The sequence below is a fragment of the Patiria miniata genome, unplaced genomic scaffold, assembly GCF_015706575.1.
Source record: "Patiria miniata isolate m_02_andy unplaced genomic scaffold, ASM1570657v1 HiC_scaffold_5, whole genome shotgun sequence".
Classification (NCBI taxonomy): Eukaryota; Metazoa; Echinodermata; class Asteroidea; order Valvatida; family Asterinidae; genus Patiria; species Patiria miniata.
The window spans coordinates 10360217-10381155 of NW_024037072.1; the positions used below are offsets into that span (position 1 = coordinate 10360217).

General features: G+C 43.9%; 1 protein-coding gene across 1 annotated transcript in view; it reads right to left on the reverse strand.

The window, feature by feature from the left end:
* Positions 1-20939, reverse strand: part of LOC119741459 — a 59424-nt gene that overhangs the window by 17183 nt on the left and 21302 nt on the right. Inside the window, exons 3-8 of the mRNA XM_038217214.1 lie at positions 11394-11705; positions 10492-10815; positions 7142-7471; positions 4827-5138; positions 3989-4321; positions 1517-1843 (exon numbers count right to left, since the gene is read on the reverse strand). Of these exons, the coding sequence (XP_038073142.1) occupies positions 1517-1843; positions 3989-4321; positions 4827-5138; positions 7142-7471; positions 10492-10815; positions 11394-11705 (1938 nt within the window). The remainder of the gene's footprint in view (positions 1-1516; positions 1844-3988; positions 4322-4826; positions 5139-7141; positions 7472-10491; positions 10816-11393; positions 11706-20939) is intronic.

A 20939-nucleotide genomic window follows, 5' to 3' on the forward strand; every position in this document is an offset into this window, starting at 1 on the left:
ATACAGTCAATCATGATATTTTAATAAGTAAGTTGGAACACTACGGTGTGCGTGGAACAGCACTTGATTTATTTAAAAGTTGAGTATTAGAAAGCAGTACGTGTCTTATAATTGTGTAAATTCTTCCTATCGAGATATTACTTGTGGGGTACCACAGGGTTCTGTATTAGGCCCAATATTTTTCATCATTTATGTTAATGATATCATTAACACCTCTGACATTATTTCATTTTGTTTATGTCGATGACACTAGTTAATTATATACTCATAAAAATGTTGATACTGCTATTAGAAACTTTAATGTTGAATTGAAAAAAAATAGTACGTGGCTCTTAGCTAACAAGCTTTGCATTAATCTGTTAAAATTGAACTATATGATTTTTGTTGCCCATCAGTATAAATGCACTCAATCACAGTGTTCCCTTAATTTTAAACGATTCCAATCTTAGTCAAGTAAAAAGCACTAAATTCTTGGGCATAATTTTTGACGAGCATCTCACATGGACAAAAAAAACCACATCAATGATATAGCGACAAAAATATCAAACAATGTTGGCATAATGAATTGTTTAAAATATTACCTCCCCAGTAGAATCTTACACATTTTGTACAATTCCTTTTTTGCCATATCTAAATTTATTTAATTTCGACTTGGGGTAGTTCACCATCCAAATGCAACAAACTGCTCATGTTACAGAAGCGAGCGGTACGATTAATATCTCATGCTGTTTATCGTGATCATACCCTTCCTTTATTTGCGAATTTGAGACTCTTACAATTCAATGACTTATACTACTTTAACTTGGGTAAATTTATGTATAGGTTTATACACAATGCATTACCTACTTGTTTCAACCCCTTCTTTATGCTCACATCTGATATCCATTTGAATAATACCCGAAGCACTAGTAGGAGAAATGTTATTCAACGTGGTACATCATACTGGAATAGTCTAGATGACTTCTTAAAATCATCACCCTCCTACTCTGTCTTTGTTAAAAACTTTAGATCACATCTACTCAATTATTACTCGAACAACTAGTTATAATTTATGAATCTAGATATATGCCCTCGTCTCATACGTGTTACTGTTTTTCTAGGTTGTGTCTTTGTGTGTGTCACTGTTGTCCATTTTGGCCTTTGTCACTGTCTCTGTTTTTCTCGGTCATGTCCACTTGTCTGTCGATAGGTAAGGGTACAAAAGCGTGAGGCTTCACCTTATACCTAAATGTTGTCGTAAATTTGTTGTAGTATTGATCATGTACATTATTATACACAATTACATAATTCATTGCAATTTGCTCTCTGTGTATAATATGTTCGGCATTGTAACATTTTATTGTTTGGAAATGGCAACATTGAAATAAATGTTTCTACTACTACTACCTGGATTCATTACTGACAGTTGTGGAATAATGAGCTCTGCATCCGATACGATGCATCACAAGCACCTTCCCTCCTATCACAAATTGAAACATGCTAGATAGATGTTACTTTGATTCTATTGAAATCTTACTTGCTTGGCATATCACCTCCGCAGCAGTGTCGGGTCTGCAACCATAGAGGCCAAGGACAGTTTCCTCAAGAATGCACTGCGCCAGCCTGGCTTCATCATCACGACAAGCTTCAAACGAAATATATAAGGGACGCAGCTCCCCATCCGGGATGATTCCAGAGACTGCGATACTGGGCCCAAGGAAACCCAGCTGTCTGCAAACAACGTCAGCGTCCGAATCAGCCCATTCCCTGTTGCATACAGTGCTCCATTGACCTTTGAAGAACAGCTCTACACGGCCAGATTTCGGATTACCGCCGCCAGCTAAACGAATGGAGAAGTCTTCATCTAACAGGGGAGAAAAGAATAACGGATCTGCATATTGCCCAAAATGCTAGGATTTCTAGAGGGGGCTTTCCGGTTTTGGCGGTCTATGTCATGGTCAGGCCTAGGTCAAAGTTCACATAGTGTACTATTATACGGTATATAATTGAAGCAAATTTCCACAAAAAATCTGAAATTTTAAACTCTAAATAGCATAAAAGGATGTCTGACAACGATAAGACCTTACATTTCAGAAAAGGTTCCATCAAAAACCGTTGCCCAATAAAATAGGGGAGTTTACTCCATTTCAAAAGTGATGAGTCAGCACTTTTTAGGAAGTTTCCTTTCTGTTATGTAAAAGTTATAGACAAAGGAACTTTGGGTTTTTTTTTCGTATCGCCACTTCGGCACAAGGATACTCGCGAGCACAAATAATGCACTTCCTTTGATTGATTTATAAATTATACGTGGTTTATTAATTATCCTTATCACAACGTTAGTTTGATTTCACTAATGATTTAAAGCTGATTGTGTATGCATTATGTATATATTGAATCTACATATCACGTTTTAACTCACAGGGCATGAAAAGGCATGGACAATTTCGAGTATTCCATTTTTTTCCTGCTGAAAATCTATTGGTCGTTCCAGTTTACAGTTTTATTCTTTGGGTGTCATTGTTTCACGGTGGACGGTAGATATTTACGTACGCGTACATTTATATACAATGTGCATGTATAATTACGGATGAGGCAAATACCTGTAATGATATGTGCAAGCAAGTTGTTTTTCATTTGCATCATAGCACCCTGATGTGTTCAATGATTGCTGTCCTATACCGTGTGTGTGATTGATTCACAATGAACAAAGAGATTTTCAAGAACACTTTTCATTCCATAAAAGCTCAAAATGTAAAATTGCGAGTTGCTAAACCCAAATGCATATAAATGTGCACACTTTATCATGCCAAATATTATATTTCTCAATGATGAAAATAAGGCTAGTTTGAAAATGTGGTCCAGAAGTATATGACCTCAACAACTTTTTCGAACGGAGCCAATGGCTGGAGAATAGCCAACTATTCCGTAGGTTGCTAAGATTTATGATTAAAATCTATTGATGAGGAATGATTGTAAACGTGCAGTGCATTCTCTTGAGTTTTGGCCACAAAATATGAATTAATATATTGTAAATCAGAAAATAAACCTTTATGAACAGATTACAACAGTTAAAGAGCTCAGTATGCAGTACTGACCTTTCTCGACATCCAAGTACATGCATGTTCACCTTCCACACTACACTTATATCAAACACGGGTAACTATAGTAGTAATAGGGCAAAGCTATTACACTGGACCAAGATTAGAATACTGGAAATTGATTGTACACCTTCATGCCTTGTGAGTTAAATGTGATGAGAATACATATACATACACATATGCAAACAAAATGGCAACTTTAAAAACATCATTTGAAGCAAACTGACGCTTAATTAAGATAATAATAAACCATTACTAATAAATAAAAGAAAGGAAGATCATTATTAATGCTTGTGTGATTATTATCACATTCCAAAGAAATAATGGGAAAAATTCTTTAACATTAACAAAACAAAAAGCAAGCTTTCTCAAAAGTGCTGACTCAGCATATTTGGAAATAGAGTAAACTCCACGTTTTGGTTAGGCGAAGGCTTTTTGATTGATTTTCTTCTGATATGGTAGGTCTTATAGTACTGTTGTTTGGCATCCTTTTATGCTATTCAGAACCTTAAATTTCAGAGTTTTGTGGAAATTTACGACAACTATATGCAGTATTGCACACATGTTAAACTTTGACCTAAGCCTGCTCTAGGCTGCCAAAACTGGGTACCTCCTCTAGGATGACTTCTAGGGACCTAGACAGCAAGTGTACCAAATTAGGTGCTTCTCACGATCTTCCCCAAAATTAGCTCTAAGTTACCGGACCATATCAAAGTACATCCACATGAGGACAATTCAATGTCGAAAGCGTTGTTACTGATATTGTTCAATCAACTGCGTAAGACGGATCATCTGAACATCAGCTTCCCGTGTCACGTGATCAAGGGGGACACAGTTGGAAAACACACCAATGGTGTGAGTGTGCGTTACAGTGAGCCTGGATTGGTCTATAATAAGTACAACTTTCAAACCTGCTTGGCAAATAACGCCAATTTCAGCTCCATGTCCGGGACAGGTCCAATAATAAGCCCCCAAGGAAGGGAATGAACAATCTATCAGTCTCTCTTCATCGCCTCTACAGTTCACACTACTTAGCTGTATAACACCGGCGCTCTGCTCAACGAGTTCATTGGTGATAGATATGCTGGACCCGTTGTTGTAGCCGAGCTGCCTGCACACTACACTGGCAGCATTGGCGTTCCAACCGTCGTCACATACTGTTCCCCATTCACCGTTGGCAAACATCTCAACGCGACCTTCCGTACTCGATGGACCATCAACAAGTCTGATAGGGTACTCATCCTCTGAAATTAGATGAATTCAAACCACGGAGATTATTAGAGAAAACATCTTCATTCTCTGTCTATGTATCAGAATCGTCGTAAAGGCGCCATTGTAGATCTGTTTAAATGTGTTCAGTTCTTGTGGGATGTGGAGAAAAGGCGGGAGTGGAGGTTTGGGGAAGAGGCATTGGTAAGGAGATAAGTGAGAGAATTTGTGGTCAGGTTGTTGTCTCTTGATCGGTAGGTATGTCGGTCGATCGGCTAGGTTGGTTGGTTGGGCGGTCATACGGTGAAGCAGTCGGCCGGTCGGTCTGTCAGTCTGTCGGCTAAACGGTTGGTCGGTTTGTTGGTTAGTAGGTCATCTGATCTGTCATTTGGTCGTTTGGTTTGTCTGTCGATCAGTCAGTTGGTCGTTCAGTTGTTCAAACAGTCAGTCGGCTGTTTGGTTGGTTTGTTTGCTGCAGTCGGCTGGACAAGCGGTCTAGGAGTCGGTCATATTGGTCGTTTGGCTGGTCAGTTTTCTCACCTGCTTGGCATCGTACACCTGCAAGTGTGAAACATGGAACACTCCACCATCGGAGAGGACAGTTCGTGAGCTTGTCCTCGTGACCCTTGCAGCCGACATTGGTAAGATAAAGTGGTAAGTCTGAGCCGTAGTACAGTGGAACAATCACCGAGACGTTTGGGCCGAAGTAGCCTAGCTGCCGGCATACTACGCTAGCATCTGCGTTATCCCATCCATCGCTGCATATAGCTCCCCATTTTCCCTTGAACAGTACCTCAACACGACCAGCCGTATCTGACATGCCATCTACGATTCGAATCGGATGCGCATCACCTCAGACCAGAAAAAAATGGAACACTGACTTATGCATTGTAAGTGTAGACCTTATGAATGATTGGTTATGGAAATGTAATTATTAAATGATCAGAGAGTCCCAAGACGGTATATTTCGTTTCCATCTTCTCCCTTTATTTCATCTGTGTTCGGGCAATGTTTCCCCAAATTTTCTGTTACACCCAGTCACTGGCCCGTTCTTTTCATCTGTTAAATTGTGTCCGGTGAGCAGAAGCCATCGCACTAATTTTAAGTCCTTAGACCTCCAAGTTTCGTCACAGTATTATTATATTCAAAAGTAGAACAACGATTTAAACAAGGATGCTTTGAAAAGAGGACGAGTAGTCACTTGCAATTCATTTTGGACGCGTCGAAAAAAAAATCAACATTTGTTGAAGCAAAGCAAGCCTAGTAAAGCTGATCCCTGTGTCACATCTTCACCCGTCTCATAAGGGCGCTATGCACTTGCCCAACATGTCTGATTAAAGAAGTTAACGTTAAGAGCAACTGTGCGTATTCCCGTTTCTTAGGCCACATGCTAACACCTTGAGCGCATAAACGTTCATTCAGAATCGAACATAACCCTAAGAACTGGAAGTCTTGCCATGCATCTTGTGTACACAATGGACTGGATTTAGCCTAATATGGAGGTAATCTATTACAATGAGACTGCCCGGCTTTCACCAGCCAACAAGCAGGCTTAGTGACAAGTGACAGTCAGTCAGTCAGTCAATGAGTGAGTCGGTCAGTGAGATAGGTACAGGTGGACTATACAGGTTGTCCCCCCCAAAGGTAACCCACAAAAAGGGACAATATTAACAAACTATGATGTTTATGACTACAAGTATGGTTTTATCATAAACTATGTGTTTCATTGATATCTTGGAGGTACACATCTGGTCATTCGTCACTGATTTCCATTGCTTTTTAAGATGGTATGTAAAAAGCTTCTTTAGAAGCTTAGGCTAAAACATTGTAAATACAGCCAGACATAAGACGTTTCAATGGGAAATGTTAATTTATGAAATCATGAACACACACAATTTTTGTCAATTGATAATCTCAACCATTCAGGATTCAAGACCTTACTACATACATCACCCTCCACATTATGTCCACCTGCCTTTTTTACACAAAGTCTTCAGCAGTGGCGCATATCTTCCGTGGCCCATTATGCCATCTAAGTAACCATTGCAGGTTGTCCACCTCGTGCAAAATGCAGGACTGCAAATCCTGAAGGTCGGGGAGTTGATTGCAAAAAACATTGTTCTTTTGTTCTCCCCCCCCCCCTAAAAAAATCTCAAGGTGTCAAATTATGTCATGTGGAAGGTCATTCCAAGGAATGATTCAGTGACATTACTGTGTCCCCGAAAGTTCCTGAAAGCGATTCCTGACAGCATTTAGTATGTCGGCTGGGGCACCGTCTTGTGCCCCCTTCCCTTGATGTTAGAAAATGCATGTACCATTCCTTAATGTTCGAAATTTAACTCGCGATGCGGCATCACAAGATATCAGGGAGGTTTCGCAAGCGAACGGATACGCTTACACTTGCGTTTAGCTGTCCGTATCCGTTTTTTACTTACGTGTAGCGAGCGAGATATGCATGTCGTCTGCACGTATGACGTCATACGCCACTCACTATCCACTAAACGTGCAGACGACACGCATATCTCGCTCGCTACACGTAAGTAAAAAACGGGTACGGATGGCTCAGCGTAAGTGTAAGCGTATCCGTTCGCTTGCGAAACCTAATGTTGGAAAATCTGTTTTGTTCAGATGTGGCTTAGATGTGGCTGTGTTTTCAATGTTTTACTCAAACTGTCCTGAAAAGGTTATTACACACCATTTGTCAAAACAATGGAACTCAGTGATGCATGACCAGATGTGTGCATCCAAGATATCAATGTCCCTGGAAGTTACCATTTATGTGGGACACCCTGTATAGGCTGGCCCTCCGGAAACAGCAAAGACATAAATGCATTATCCATGTTATAGGCTCATACCTGATTGACACACAACGCCGAGAGAATAGGATGGACACCTACGAGTTCCCCAGTCTTTGAAGGCGCAATCCACCAGCTTAGTCTCGTTTCCAGCGCACTGTACAGCATCCATACCATACTTAACCAAAGCTCCGTGCCCACCAGTGAAGAACTGTTCGTTCGTGCTCACGCTTGGTCCGTCGTAACCGAGTTGTGAGCAGACTACACGTCCGTACAGTTCACCAGTGTTGTCATTCATACACACGGCTACCCAGTCACCATTGAAGAAAACTTCGACCAACCCCGATACGTTGGAATGACCACCAATAAGTCGAACTGGGTGCTCTTCAACTTTAAATTTGCGAAATGAACAAAAAAAAATCTGTTATTTTTTCACTTTATATCAAGTCCATCACACGCCAGTTCACAATCAAATCACAATTTAATTTACAATTAGGTCATAAGGACCAGGGCAAAGGCGGTTCTAAGACTGTAAAGAAATACCTTTGCCACAATCAGTGCCTCGCTGTGCCCCCACAAGTTAGAAACGAGGTACGTCGCTAGTCACAGTCCATTTGAATAAGCTTGTGACTTGTCTTGGGTTTTGATACGAGTTGTAATAAACTTGTGAGTCTCATTCGGGGCACTGGTGCAGGACTCGACAGTCTCAACTATACACACTTCATACCAAGACGATAATTAGGTAAACAGTGTGGAAACAAAATAACACCCTTTTCTGTACGCAGCCCTGTCCTGCCAGCTACTGTCAAACGTGATAAATATATTTTAACAGACACGTTTGGGGAGTATTTTTCTTTTCGTTTATTTCTTGCTACCGCCAATACCGCCGGTATTGGTGGACTATACTGCCGGTATAGTTGATTGACAATGTGGTGGCAAGTATACAAGCGCTCTCCAGAAATTAGGTTATGCAAATAGATTATCAATTTGGTCTCTTTTATTCAGTTACGCGGAAGGGTTTGGCCAGACGCCCAGGCGAGTGGGCGATGCAACACGGTGTATAAGTTAAGTCCGATGTGAGTTGCTGTGGCGTCAGCTGTGTCGTTTTGTTTAGTTCGAGTGTTGTTGGCTGAGGAAGAAAAAAGTTTCTTTGTTTTCTGAGATATAGGAATCATGTGTTTGTGTCTCTCTTATTGGCATTTTGCAACAAAAGAAGACAGGAATTCAATTTATTTCACGCTACGATCGGTTGCTGTATCTCGAGAACCGAGAAAGACGATGCGTTCTGCAGTTATCGTCTGCGGGTGCGCATATGGCTTGGCAGGCCGTATTTTGATGCGCAGAGGCGATAAGAAATATGGCACGTGACACCGCTTGTCAGGAAAGGGGCAGATGCTAATCTGTGTCGCCGGTCACGTGCAGCAGCGAGCGCAGACAACGATCGGCCTCGAGGTTCATTGCCACTTTCATGGTTAATGTACGCCAGTTAGTTCGGTTTAGGGCAGCAGGTTCAAAGCGTCGTGGATGGAGGTCTGCCCACTTCAGGTTGCATGGACTTGAGGTGGTGCTCGCACGTCTTCCTCGGGCAACCCTGTCTGCGTCTGCCATCTGCAGCTCTCCGTAGAATATCTGCCGTGGAATCCTGGACTCGTCCATACGGGTAACGCGGTCAAACAGTAACCCGTCCAGGCGGTACCTTTGGTAGACCCCCATATTCAGTTCTCTCACAGCAAAAAAACAGGTGAAAAAAGTACCGAAGCAAGTACACAGCCCTGCTTCACCCCGTTTGAAATATTAAAACTCTTGGAAAGTTCACCACATGAGAGTACTTCTACCGTGGCGTCGTGAAAGAGGTGGATGCGGTTGGTGCACCTCCCTGGGGGTGCATACCTATGTTCCCCAATACCTATGGTCACAAATACCAATGTTCACCAACCCTAACCCTAACCTGAATCAGGACTAAGGATTTTAGGAACATCGGTATTGGGGAACACAAGTATTGGGGAACATCGGGTAGACCCTCTCCGTGGTTGGGGTTGTGTTGGGTTGTAACAGAGGGATCCACCTCTAAAGGTAGTATTGTCACACTTCTCCAAGTGGTTTTCATGGGTCCAGGCTGGCAACCCAGCTCTCACATGTGTACTTGCATGCGGTAATGGCCACACCCCAGGCAATAGCTTTGACAGGCCGGCTAAACCAGGTGAGGGTAGCCGATGGATTCCAAAACAACTGTGATAAGGGATCTGCAATCCCAGCTTGTGAAGACTGCCTTGGCGGACCAGGCAGAGGAAATCCCCGAGACTCAACGGCTGGAAAGGCATCGCAGCAGCACATCAATGAGTACAGTGCCGAGGTCGTAATATCACGACCATCCAATTCAGCCAAAGAGTTCTCCAGCTATAACGATTTTCTTGCCACTGGACCCCGACTTCAGATACTTGGATTGCCCCTGTGCAAAGTCGTTCAAACTTAAATATCTTTCGAGTACATGTTTCGTTGTGCACTTTCGGCCTTAACCCTACTGTACAAGTCCTGCAGAAATGTTGGAGTGGCGAAGCAACAGGTGGAGGTGACAACGGAGAGTTGAAGTTACGAACCTGCACGTACAGGTGGGCATTGGACCAGTGGTCGTTCTTCTTGGTACCCGGGGTCAGCGGAGGAGTCCGGCAGTATCAAGTGAGACTAAACAGATATCTTCAGGATAACGCTGCTCACCGTTTTAGGAGAGGTCTATAAAAGGTGGTCTTAACTTCGCCTGCCCCACGAGCATCAGGAAGATAATCCATTGATGCGGTTGACAACAAAAAGAGAATGAAACTACTTATTGGAACATGGAAAGTACGCACTCTTACGGACAGGGACAAGTCAGGAAGACCACAGAGGAGAACAGCCTAAGTCGCCAAAGGAATTTCACGTTACAGCATTGACTTCGCAGCCCTAAGCAAGACCAGGCTTGCAGAGGAGGAATCTCTTACTGAGCTTGGTAGAGGTCTACTGTGTCTTGGGTGCAGCATATGAATGGCGGTGCCCAGTCCTCTCCTCTCGCCGTCTTACCTTCCCTGAACGAATCAGGTACCCATTTTACTGTTGGGTCGTCAAAGAGAGTTTTCCATTTTTTGGTCCGAAAGGGATTCGAGCCGCCAACCTTCCACTCCGTAGCTCCACGCTTTAACCGCTCGGCTACGATACGAGAAAGCCGATGGAAACGACAATACAATCTGGGGTCAGTATTGCAGGGGGGGGGGGGGCTCTTAAGAGGGAGCTCATTTTCTGTAAAGGGGACTTCAATATATTTTTTATTATTAGATACAATTTGTAAAAGGTTAATGTTGCACAAGGGGAGGCAGACCTCCAGCGGGGATTGGGATGGGCCACCTCCCCAAGTACGCCACTGCAGAAACAAAACTCACCTGCCTGACACACTATTCCCACTGAACTTCCATAGTATTCGACGCCATCATCACTCATCTGGCACTCTGCAAGTGTGGCCTCGTCACCTCTGCACTCGAACCGGTATGGAATCAATGCGCGCATTTCACCCCGCCCAAAGAAGTCCCATTGCACGGATACATTATGGCCGTAATGTCCCAGTTGTCTACACACAACACTGGTGGCTGCATCATCCCAGTTTTTACTGTTTATATTTTCCCAATGGCCGTCAAAGTTAACCTCCAGCCGTCCCTGGGTAGAAGACAGCCCATCCACCAGTCGAACGATCAAGAATGTTTCGTCATCTGTTTGAAATGTGGTCATAATTCAGTTAAATTGGACAAGGTCTGGTGCTGTAATATTTGAAATGTAACGATTTGTATTGCAATGCAAATAATTTTGATTTTTTTTTGGCCGGGTCAGCATTATGAGCTTTACGAAACCATGACGTGAATATTACCCTCGAACACACACTCAAAAAACAACTTAGTCAAAATATTGACTGGTTTTCCTAGTTATTGAAAATTGACTAGGAATTTAGTTAAACATGCAAAGCTTCATATTTTGACTAGAAAAAGTAGTTGGGTTCGACTCCAATTTCAGTTTCTTGCATAACTATTTTTCCAAAGTCAATAATACTGACTGGAAAAATTTAGTCAGATTGACTGATTTTCAGTTGCACCCAGCTGACCCTGAATGGCTAGTCAAATTTGACTGGTTTCTGGTCAAATCTGACTAATGCTTTTTTAGAGTGCATATTGGGCCACATCCTATCCCCCTGAATTTCTCCGTGTATGGTTAAAATGTTTAGGAGGTTCAATTTTCTTCAATAAAAATAATTATATTACATGTATTTAAAAAGAATGGAAAACAAGACAATTACCAATTCCACAAGACACGAAAACTCGGTAGGAAAATATAGCCGGTAACCAACCATCGATAGCGCAATCAGCAAGAACCATCTCCTCCCCACTGCATTCAACACCTTGGAGGAGCGATGAACTAACGAATCGACGACTGAGGGCGTATGATATATGCGACCCGTTGAAGCCCAGCTCTCTGCAAACCACACTGGCATCCTGCAAGGCGTTCCACTTGTCAGACGATACACTTCCCCAATCACCTCGGAAGTTTATTTCGAGTGCGCCGTTCCGTCCCGAAGTTCCACCAACAAGCCTTACTGGAAAATTGTTATCTGTTTGGAAATAAACCGGACAATGGTATCTAAAAGGAATGTGAAGGGTTAATTGTGAGTGGCGGATGTTATTCAACTAATAAATAGGCCTAAATATGATAGGTGCAGAAAATATCAATTTACTTTATGCTCTCGACTTGCTGGAAAGACACAAACAATTGTTCACTGCTGTGATGTAGGGTGTATTCACACTGGAGGGGGCTACGAATGCACCCTGAGGGTTAACAAGTCTAAAATTGGCAGGATCCAACGGTGGCAGAGTGTGCATCGGCGAGACTCGCAGGGACCTCCCCACCAGATTCAATGAACACAAAGCCCGAGGCACAAAGGGAGACTTTGATAAGTCATCCACAGTCAAACACTCCAACAGCGAAGACTATTTTATTATTTTATTATTCCATTATTTTAACGTGTTTATACACAGTAAACCATTCAACCGAGGTTGATTTTCAAGGGGCTGTGTTGGTTGAAAATCGGACAATATACAAATTATAATCAGTAATTCAAAACATAAAACAATATAAGAAGAACACTTAAACGATAACAAAAGAAATAAAATAGTATGACCTAACGGCCGGATAACAGTATTTGACCAATCACCAGAACAGTAAAAATCAACTGGAGACCATCAGATCAACTGGAACCTGGTCGTAGGCTACCCAAGTCGCATCAGAGAAGCCATTGAAACCGTCAAAAACAACACGCGGTTCCCAAAGACGTCGGTTTCTCTATCAGTGACAACTGGTACCCCATCCTGACCTCGAAGTCCTATACCCAAAGGACAAATTAGTTCTCCATCGTTGGGGTCCCCTATACCCTTGACAACCTTCCCTTCATCACGCCCTTCCTTCAGACTGACACGCCTCACTGATCATCCAGCACCCCCACGTACGTCCTGTATGAGGCACCATATAACCCCGCTTCACCGTTCGAATCCCTCAGTCTCCTGACGACGGGCAGAGCATACTGTCCGAAACGTTGAGGGTCATATTTATCGCATGGTGCTACCGAAAGCAATATCTTATAAGCTTTATATAATTGGAAAAGATGTTCTCTTTAGATAATGTAAGGAATTTACTGTCAAATAGTTAAACCTGTTATTGATTGATTTGTATTCTATTCTATTGTATTGTATTTTTAGTTTAAAGTGAAGTTTCGAGCTTTTTACCGAATAATTTGTGATACTGTAATAACTTACCAATGTTTTCAGCGATTTATCATTGTTCTTTTTTCAACGTATTAAAGTTTTTTTATAATTGTTATGCGTTTGTGTACATTGAATGGAATGGGTTCAATAAAAATAATATATTGTTATTATTAGTAGTAGCAGTATGGGCAGGTCATGCAGTTCCTGTGCCATACCGTCGCATACCAAAATAGCTCCTCTACGTCGAGCTACAAGTAGGAAGCGCTCGCACATTGGCCAAACAAAAACTGTAAAGACAGTGTTACACTAAACATTTGCCTGGGTGGTAGATTACTTTACCGGTTCCAGTGTTTTGGTTACTTTGAGTTTGTTTGAGGTGCGGACTGGAGCGAATGACAATGGAGAAATACAGGAAAGAGATCTAGCTCGAGCCAATTAAGTTATAAGGAAGTCTGAAGAGGTACGTCTGACTTCTTAACCCTTTCACTCCCAGGGCTCCTTTTGGCACCAAAGTCGACACCACTTTCTTCCTTTTGGTACCAAACCATTCTGCATTTTGCGAAAATGTAAATAGCGCCCCCTCTCGACGAAATGTCTTTCTGGCATCATGCGTTGTGTATTGTTATAACTCCATGGTTGAAGCATATCAAACAGACTACTCAACTATGTGAATATAAACATTATTCCTGCCCCCCCCCCCCATGCAATGTTGCTAGGGGAATTGACCAGTCTGCCTGAACGCCCGATTTCCAACAACATTGAACGGGGGGGGGGGGGGGGGCTTGAACTTGCGCGTGTCCGGTTACATAATCTTGGTAAACACATTAAGGGTAATAAACATGAAGGCGGTTAAGAAGTTCACATATTGTTTACATTGCTGGGCAAGCAATGGGCTCTGTAGTCTGGTTCCCAGACCAAAAGATTCTGACTATTCCTGATGAATCTAGGTCAGGTAGCCTCCGGTAATACATTGTATTACAATTTACGTCACGTGACTAAAACGGGAGGAATTCCTCCTTTTTCCGAAAATGTCCGAGGTTTGCCGAGTTCATTTCGTCGACAATTGGATAGCGCCCGAGTATTTCCGAGTATAATATAGGCTTAATTAACTGCTAATTACTTATTTTAAATTCTATTATTATTACGAAAACTTGGAATTCAACGACGATTTTGTGCATCAAGTATACTCGAATCGTATGGGCGAACTTTTTGCTGCGTCATGGACTATTTTGAATTTGACGACCGTTACCGAGATTTTCCAAAACTCGGTCTTCATTCGGCTCAACCTGCTAACAGTGCTATTTGGGTGCCTAATTTTGAAGATTCCAGATCAACATTAGTCAATGTTATCTCACAGAAAAATCAAACAGTATTATCGTAACTTTATGATATTATAAAGCAAGTGGTTTATTTACAAATTTGATCAGAACAGTAAAAATCTATAAGTGATAAAGTGAAATCGGAGACGGAGCCGAGCTTTGAAAAAGGGCCGTCAATGTCGTCATGTTTATTTTTTAGCCACGGAGGCTGCCTGACCTACAATTTAGACGTGAGCGTCGGGAATAATTGTCAGGTCTAGGGCACAAGACTATTGGCTCTGTCCTCCATGCATGAAATGCGAGGGCGCTACACAATGAAATGTTTCCAAACGCTCCTGGTAATGGAGACTCATGGTACTTTATTCTCCTGGGAGCCAAAGGGTTAAGGAAGAGACAGTGAATTATAATTAAAGGGCATTAACCCTAAAAGGGCCTGGCTATTTTGATCATCTCTCAGCCGGGGGGGGGGGGGGGGGGCGGTTTCTGGAACCCCCCCCCCCCCACGATCTCGGCCATCAAGTGACGAAACATTTTGAAACTCGGTACATGCATAGAACGACTTATCATGAACATATACAAGACATTTCATGACTATAGGTCAAAGGGTTTTGAATTATTGCTAATTAATTATTCATATTCATGAATGGTAATTCTGCTCTGTGTAGACCACGTGTTGTGGAATTCATTTTTCACGGCGCGTACTAGCGCCGGAAAAATGTTCGCTGCGTGGCAACTCGTTGTCCGATTCATATGTTTTTGGTATCAAAAGATGCGCATGGCTCGAGGCTAAAAAGTCAGACCAGCTCGGGTCGCAAATTTTGTTTAAAGCTATCGCGGAAAAAGTTGAGGGGGCGGATTCTGCCCCCGGCCCCTTTAGGGTTATAGGAGGGTCTGCATGGGGGGTAACATGATGTAGGGACACGTGTTAGTGGTCATCAGGCTGTGGTTTCTTCCAAGGTTCTGTGTTACAATGTATACAGAGTGTCTGGGAAAAGGCTGGTCTTGGCTATTTATTAAAATATGGGGATCATTAAATACATCAGAAAGAGAAGCAAGGCATGGAGGTTTTATAGGAACATAAATGCGGACAGTATTGGCTATTCAGGGTAAAAGATCCGGACAAAGGTTAAGGCTTATACAATAGCTTAACATCAGAAAGAAAAGCCAGGCATGGAGGTTTTATAGGAACATAAATGCGGACAGTATTGGCTATTCAGGTTTAAAAATCCGGACAAAGGTTAAGGCTTATACAATAGCTTAACGGCTTTAAACAACACCCTGACACCTGGGATTAATAAACAGCTCAGAACAGTGGCATGTGACGCCCCATACACAACGGCTCTGTAACCTGTGGGCCGTCAGGACATCTACAGCAGTGTACGTTGGCAGCTCAGCCATTACATTCCGATCCAACTATCTCACATCCACCAACTGGTACATCCACTGATCCTTGTCTACATGTCCATGGAACTCAGCGCGGATTGGCCTATCTAGCCATCTGTTCACTCATGATAGAACATAACTGCCCTGATTTCGCCTGATCTCAGTCGAAAATTAAAACCAGTCTTGTGGGGTGTCCAAATTACGCGGCTACGGCTTGAAATTACACACGTGTCTGCACTCGAAACAACGCGTCCTTGTCAGCTTGACAAGGAACACAGGATGTGGCCTAACCCTTTTCTTGGTCAAAGATGACACCTTTTCTGGGTCAAATTAACACTCTTGATGTATAGCGGCTGCGACCACTTTTACCATGACATGTTTGTAACTTCAAGCCGTACGTAGCCAAGTATTTATGTCACAAGTCATTCAGTTGCCAGATAGTAAGTCGTGACAGTATAATGTCAGTCGGTCAGTTAGGGCCGGGCTGGGTCGCGTCGATTGGGTTGGGTTTGGGTGGGGTCATCAGCAAATCGGTCAGTCAGAAAGGTACACCCTTACAGAATTCTCCCATGTAGTTCCCAATTTTCCCATAGGTCCCCATGGGAATTGCATGGTGAATTGGACACCATGTAGCATGGGATTTTTCCCATTGGCTTTTTACCATGGGACATTTTATATGGGTTTTTTTCCCATGAATGGTTTCCTATCATTTCTAAAAAGATTCCAAATTGCTCCGTGGTATTTTTCAATAACAACTTTCTTAATACATTTTAACCGTGTGTGTTTTGTGCTATTCACCGAATAGGTAAATCACATCATGGAACCCCAATGGGGGTTGTTCCAGGTATATAGGAGTGGCTTGTGCACTCTATGACCAATGTTGTCATTGTAACAAAACATTGGACATAGTTCAAGTCTAGGGTACTGGTGCCCTCGTCGGTGGTCTCTGCGCTACTACTGTCTATGCACGCACTGCCCGCGGGTATAAAAGGGTGCGTCAGCCGCGCGCGTGACACTCACTCACTCGGTCAGTCACCAGTGGAGTCACAAGCAGCAGAAGCGCATGACACATGTTAGTTCGTGAGTGAGTGGTCAGTCAGTGAGTTAACTGGCCAGTAAGAGTTAGAATAAGCAGCCAACAATTGTGTCCACGTAAGAGTTAGCGATAAACGCCTATACAGGAGTCGCCTGTTAAGGCGCACACAATAAAACACCATTGTTAAGTTATATAAAGAGGACTGTGACTTAATCATTGTCTCCTGTGAGTTATCATCAGTCACCATCAATCATCGATAGAGTGTGAAGGAGTACTTCACGTACCTAGGCGTCATGGCTGTCAGCCTCATTGATTTTGATGGCGATTTGTCGGAGGTCGACCAGATTGACAGCGATCTCCAGCGAGCGACCCACGAGAGAGAGAAACTCAAGGCTGAAAACTACCGGTTACAACTTCAAGTACAAGAACTACTCAAGATACTCAACATTGGACATCGGGGTTCGGTGATGTCAGCGCCTGTTCTGCGGTCAAGAATTCCACCTACTCCAAAACCCAGAAGGAAATTTAACACATTCGCACCTCCACCTACCCCAGTGCTTACGCAACCAGCTTCATCGACGCCTACAGCTGAAACCAGCAACCTTATAGGATGGACACCTTCCAGATGTGACAGTGAAGTTTCGCCCTCGAGTGCAATAGAAGATGTCTCTCTGCGAGTGAATCACAGCGCCAAATTCGAAGGAGGCAAGCTGGATCCATTTGGCGTCAGGGAGAAAACCTGAAGGAGAAGGGCAGCTGCGAGTCGAGCACTAGTACTAATAAGCGGCCGAACATCCTACCAGACCGATTCAACGGGAAGACCCCTTGGAGGGAGTATAAGCAACACTTCAAGGCGTGTAAACTGGCAAATGCTTGGACCGATAGTCAAGCTCAGTATAGGTAACGTCTTTGCCGCTGGAAGCGAGGTTCCCAAGCACTTTCACTGCCTCGCTTTAAAGACTCGCTGCAAGGAAAATTTTCACTTCATTTTCCTTGCAGCGAGTCTTTAAAGCGAGGCAGTGAAAGTGCTTGGGAACCTCGCTTCCAGCGGCAAAGACGTTACCTATACTGAGCTGATGGGTCTCCTTGAAAAGCGATTTGGCCCCGGACAACTGGCGGAAAATCACCTAGTGGAACTTCGCCACAGGCGTCAAGGAGATAAGGAGACGTTGCACGAGTTGGGATAATCCATACGTGACCTGTCGGCACTCGCCTATCCAGAATTGACAGACGACGGGCGAGATCGCCTAGCTAGGGGTCATTTTTCAGACGCAATTTGGGAGCAAGCCATCCGCGAAGGAGTGTTCAGGGCAGGACCGTCGTCACTGGATGAAGCCATCCGCGCCGCCTTAAGCACAGAGAGCTTCCTTAAGATTGAAGAACAACGGAGTGACAGACGAGTCAAGTACGCCCGAGCAGTAGACGGGATATCTAACGATCCTATGCAGGAGGTCAAGAGTGAAGTTCGGGAGAGTAGTTGGGTCAAATTAACACTCTTGATGTATAGCGGCTGCGGCCACTAATGTCAGACCCGGGCCGGGTCGCGTCGATTGGGTTGGGTTTGGAGGAGGTCAAGAGTGAAGTTCAGGAGAGTAGTAGTCAAGCAAAGGAGTCATTTTTTTTCAGAGTGCAAGTGACCAAGAAGTTAAGGAGTGGCTCCAAATGATGACAAAAATGCTAGATGACATGAAGTCAAAGCGAAACCCAGGAGCGCCTAGAGGGCCGAGGATTGCTGCCAGGCGCAAGGCAACTCCCCAAGACGTGTGCTTCAAGTGCAATGACATCGACAGACAGGCGTCGGGAAACGACAGCCAGCTGGCTCCAAGGCCAGAGGGACAGCTGGAGAAATAGACGGGCCGAAACACCAGAACGGAGACAACCACGAGAGACCAAGTAGAGATGGGAGAGATGTGAAGCCTACCGTTGGCCAAAGGGCGCGCGCTGGACTATTTGTTCAGGCGTTTATAAGGGGAGTCAAGGCAAACCTCTTGGTGGACAGAGGTGCGACGGACACCGTCCTATCGTCAGCTAGAGTTTTACTACATGATTCCCATTGAGAAACGACCTAAGCTGGAGAGTGGAGGTACAGGAGTTCGTAACGCTGACGGTAGCAACATGAAAACTCTCGGAAGAGCCTGGGTAGAAGTGCAAATTGGAAGGACGACGTGTCCCGTTCCGGCTGTTTTCGGCAAAATAGGTGAAGTTGAAGGAATCCTGGGAATGGATTTCCTGTTGCCAACGCAGGGTTCCTTGGACTTCCACTCTCTTGAACTGAAACTAAATGGGGAGAAAATAACATGCAATGACCTAAATGGAGGAGGCCTATGTGCAAGGGTAATCATAGGAGAAACAACGAGGGTTTCCGCAGGACATGAAGCATTAGTGCCTGGGTTGTGACAGGTGAGAGCGTCAGGAGTCAGCTGGGTCTTATAGAGCCATCTGATCGAAGTGAGGTGGCAGACAAGGGCATGATCGTTGCGCGTGTTCTTGTGAACCCAGGAGAAGAGTTGCTTCCCGTGTGTGTGTTCAACCCTGGAAAGAGGGAATGTGTTGTGAGGCGAGGTACTATGGTAGGCTTCCTAACGCCTGTTGGGAATGATGAAGTAGAGAATGGGCTGACACCGCCTACTGAGACGGGGCAGGTAGATGTCCCCGAACACCTTAAGGATCTGTACAACCGTAGCATCCAAGATGTGGAGAGGAAGTACCATGGGAAAGTAGGTGAACTCTTGCGGACATACCAATACGTTTTTGCAAGGAGCGACACAGATATCGGACGTACAGACCTGGTCCGACATAGGATAAACACAGGCGAAGCGCATCCTATCAAGGAGCGGCCCAGGCGTTTTCCTCCAAGTGAACAGAACGAAATAAATCGGCAAATCCAGGAAATGGTTAGGGAGGGTAGGATAGAGCCGACAGAAAGTCCTTGGGCATCAAATGTGGTCCTCGTTAAGAAGAAGGACGGCAGCCAACGCTTTTGTGTAGACTACCGGCGCCTAAATGCGGTAACCATCAAGGACGCCTTCCCATATATCCCGCATCGACGGGTCCATGGACACCCTATTGGCAGCAAGTGGTTTTCCACCTTAGTCCGGGTATTGGCAGGTGGAGCTCGACGATGATGCGAGAGAGAAATCGGCATTCGTAGTCCGAGGTGGTTTGTACTCCTGGCGAGTCATGCCCTTCGGATTATGTAGTGCTCCATCCACCTTTGAACGGCTGATGGAGCGGGTGCTAGCTAGCCTTCACTGGGAAACCATATTGGTTTACTTGGATGATGTAATCGTCTTTGCAACAACGGTGGAGGAAGAGTTGAGCCGACTCGAGACAGTATTCCAACGCTTGCGAGCGTCCGGTCTCAAGCTTAAACCTAAAAAGTGTCACCTGTTCAGGAGGAGTGTACTGTACCTAGGGCATGTCGTGTCGGGTAAGGGTATCGCTACTGACCCGCAAGATTTGCGCCAAACGGGAGTGGCCATCACCCAAGACGGTAAAAGATGTCCAGAGCTTTTTAGGTCTGGCGTCTTATTACAAGAGGTACATCAGAGGGTTTGCTGACATTGCCCGCCCCGTGCATAGTCTCACCGAGAAGTCCAGAGACTTCTTTTGGAGTGGCGCCTGTAAAGAGCCTTCCAGGGGCTGAAGATGAGACTACTACAATCACCTATACTCGCCTATCCTGTTGCAGATGCCGATTACATCTTGGATACTGAAGGTCGAGAACAAGTCATCGCCTAGGTGAGTAGAGTGTTAAGCAAGGCTGAGCGCAATTACTGCGTTACGAGGCGCGAGCTCTTGGCGGTAGTGGTCTTCCTGAAACAATTTCGGCAAGGACAAATGGCGAGATGGCGACTTCACTGTGGTACATCGAGCAGGGCGCTCTCACACGAATGCGGACGGTCTATTATTATTATTATTTATTATTATTTATTTATTCTCATCATGTAAAAACATGAAACTTGTCTCCTCGTTCTGCACACAAATATGATGTATAAAACACTTAAAAACTTCACATTAAAAACCAAAACAAAAACAAATTACATAAATGTACAAATAGGCGTAACAATATAAGAACACTGACAAGAGTACACGTAAACAGAAATAGAACAACAAATTGAGCCTGATTAAATATATAAATAAAATATCTGGATTGATAGAGCTATTATGTATAAAGACGAAAAATGGGAAGGACACAATGGCAAGCCGGGGGGGGGGGGGATTAGAAAGCCAGGGGGATATGACCGGGGGAAAAGGAAACAGGGAAAGGGTTTAAACTTACATGTACGAGGGGTACAAACACACACATTTACATCACGATTTAAAAAGCATAATATCTACTATAAGTC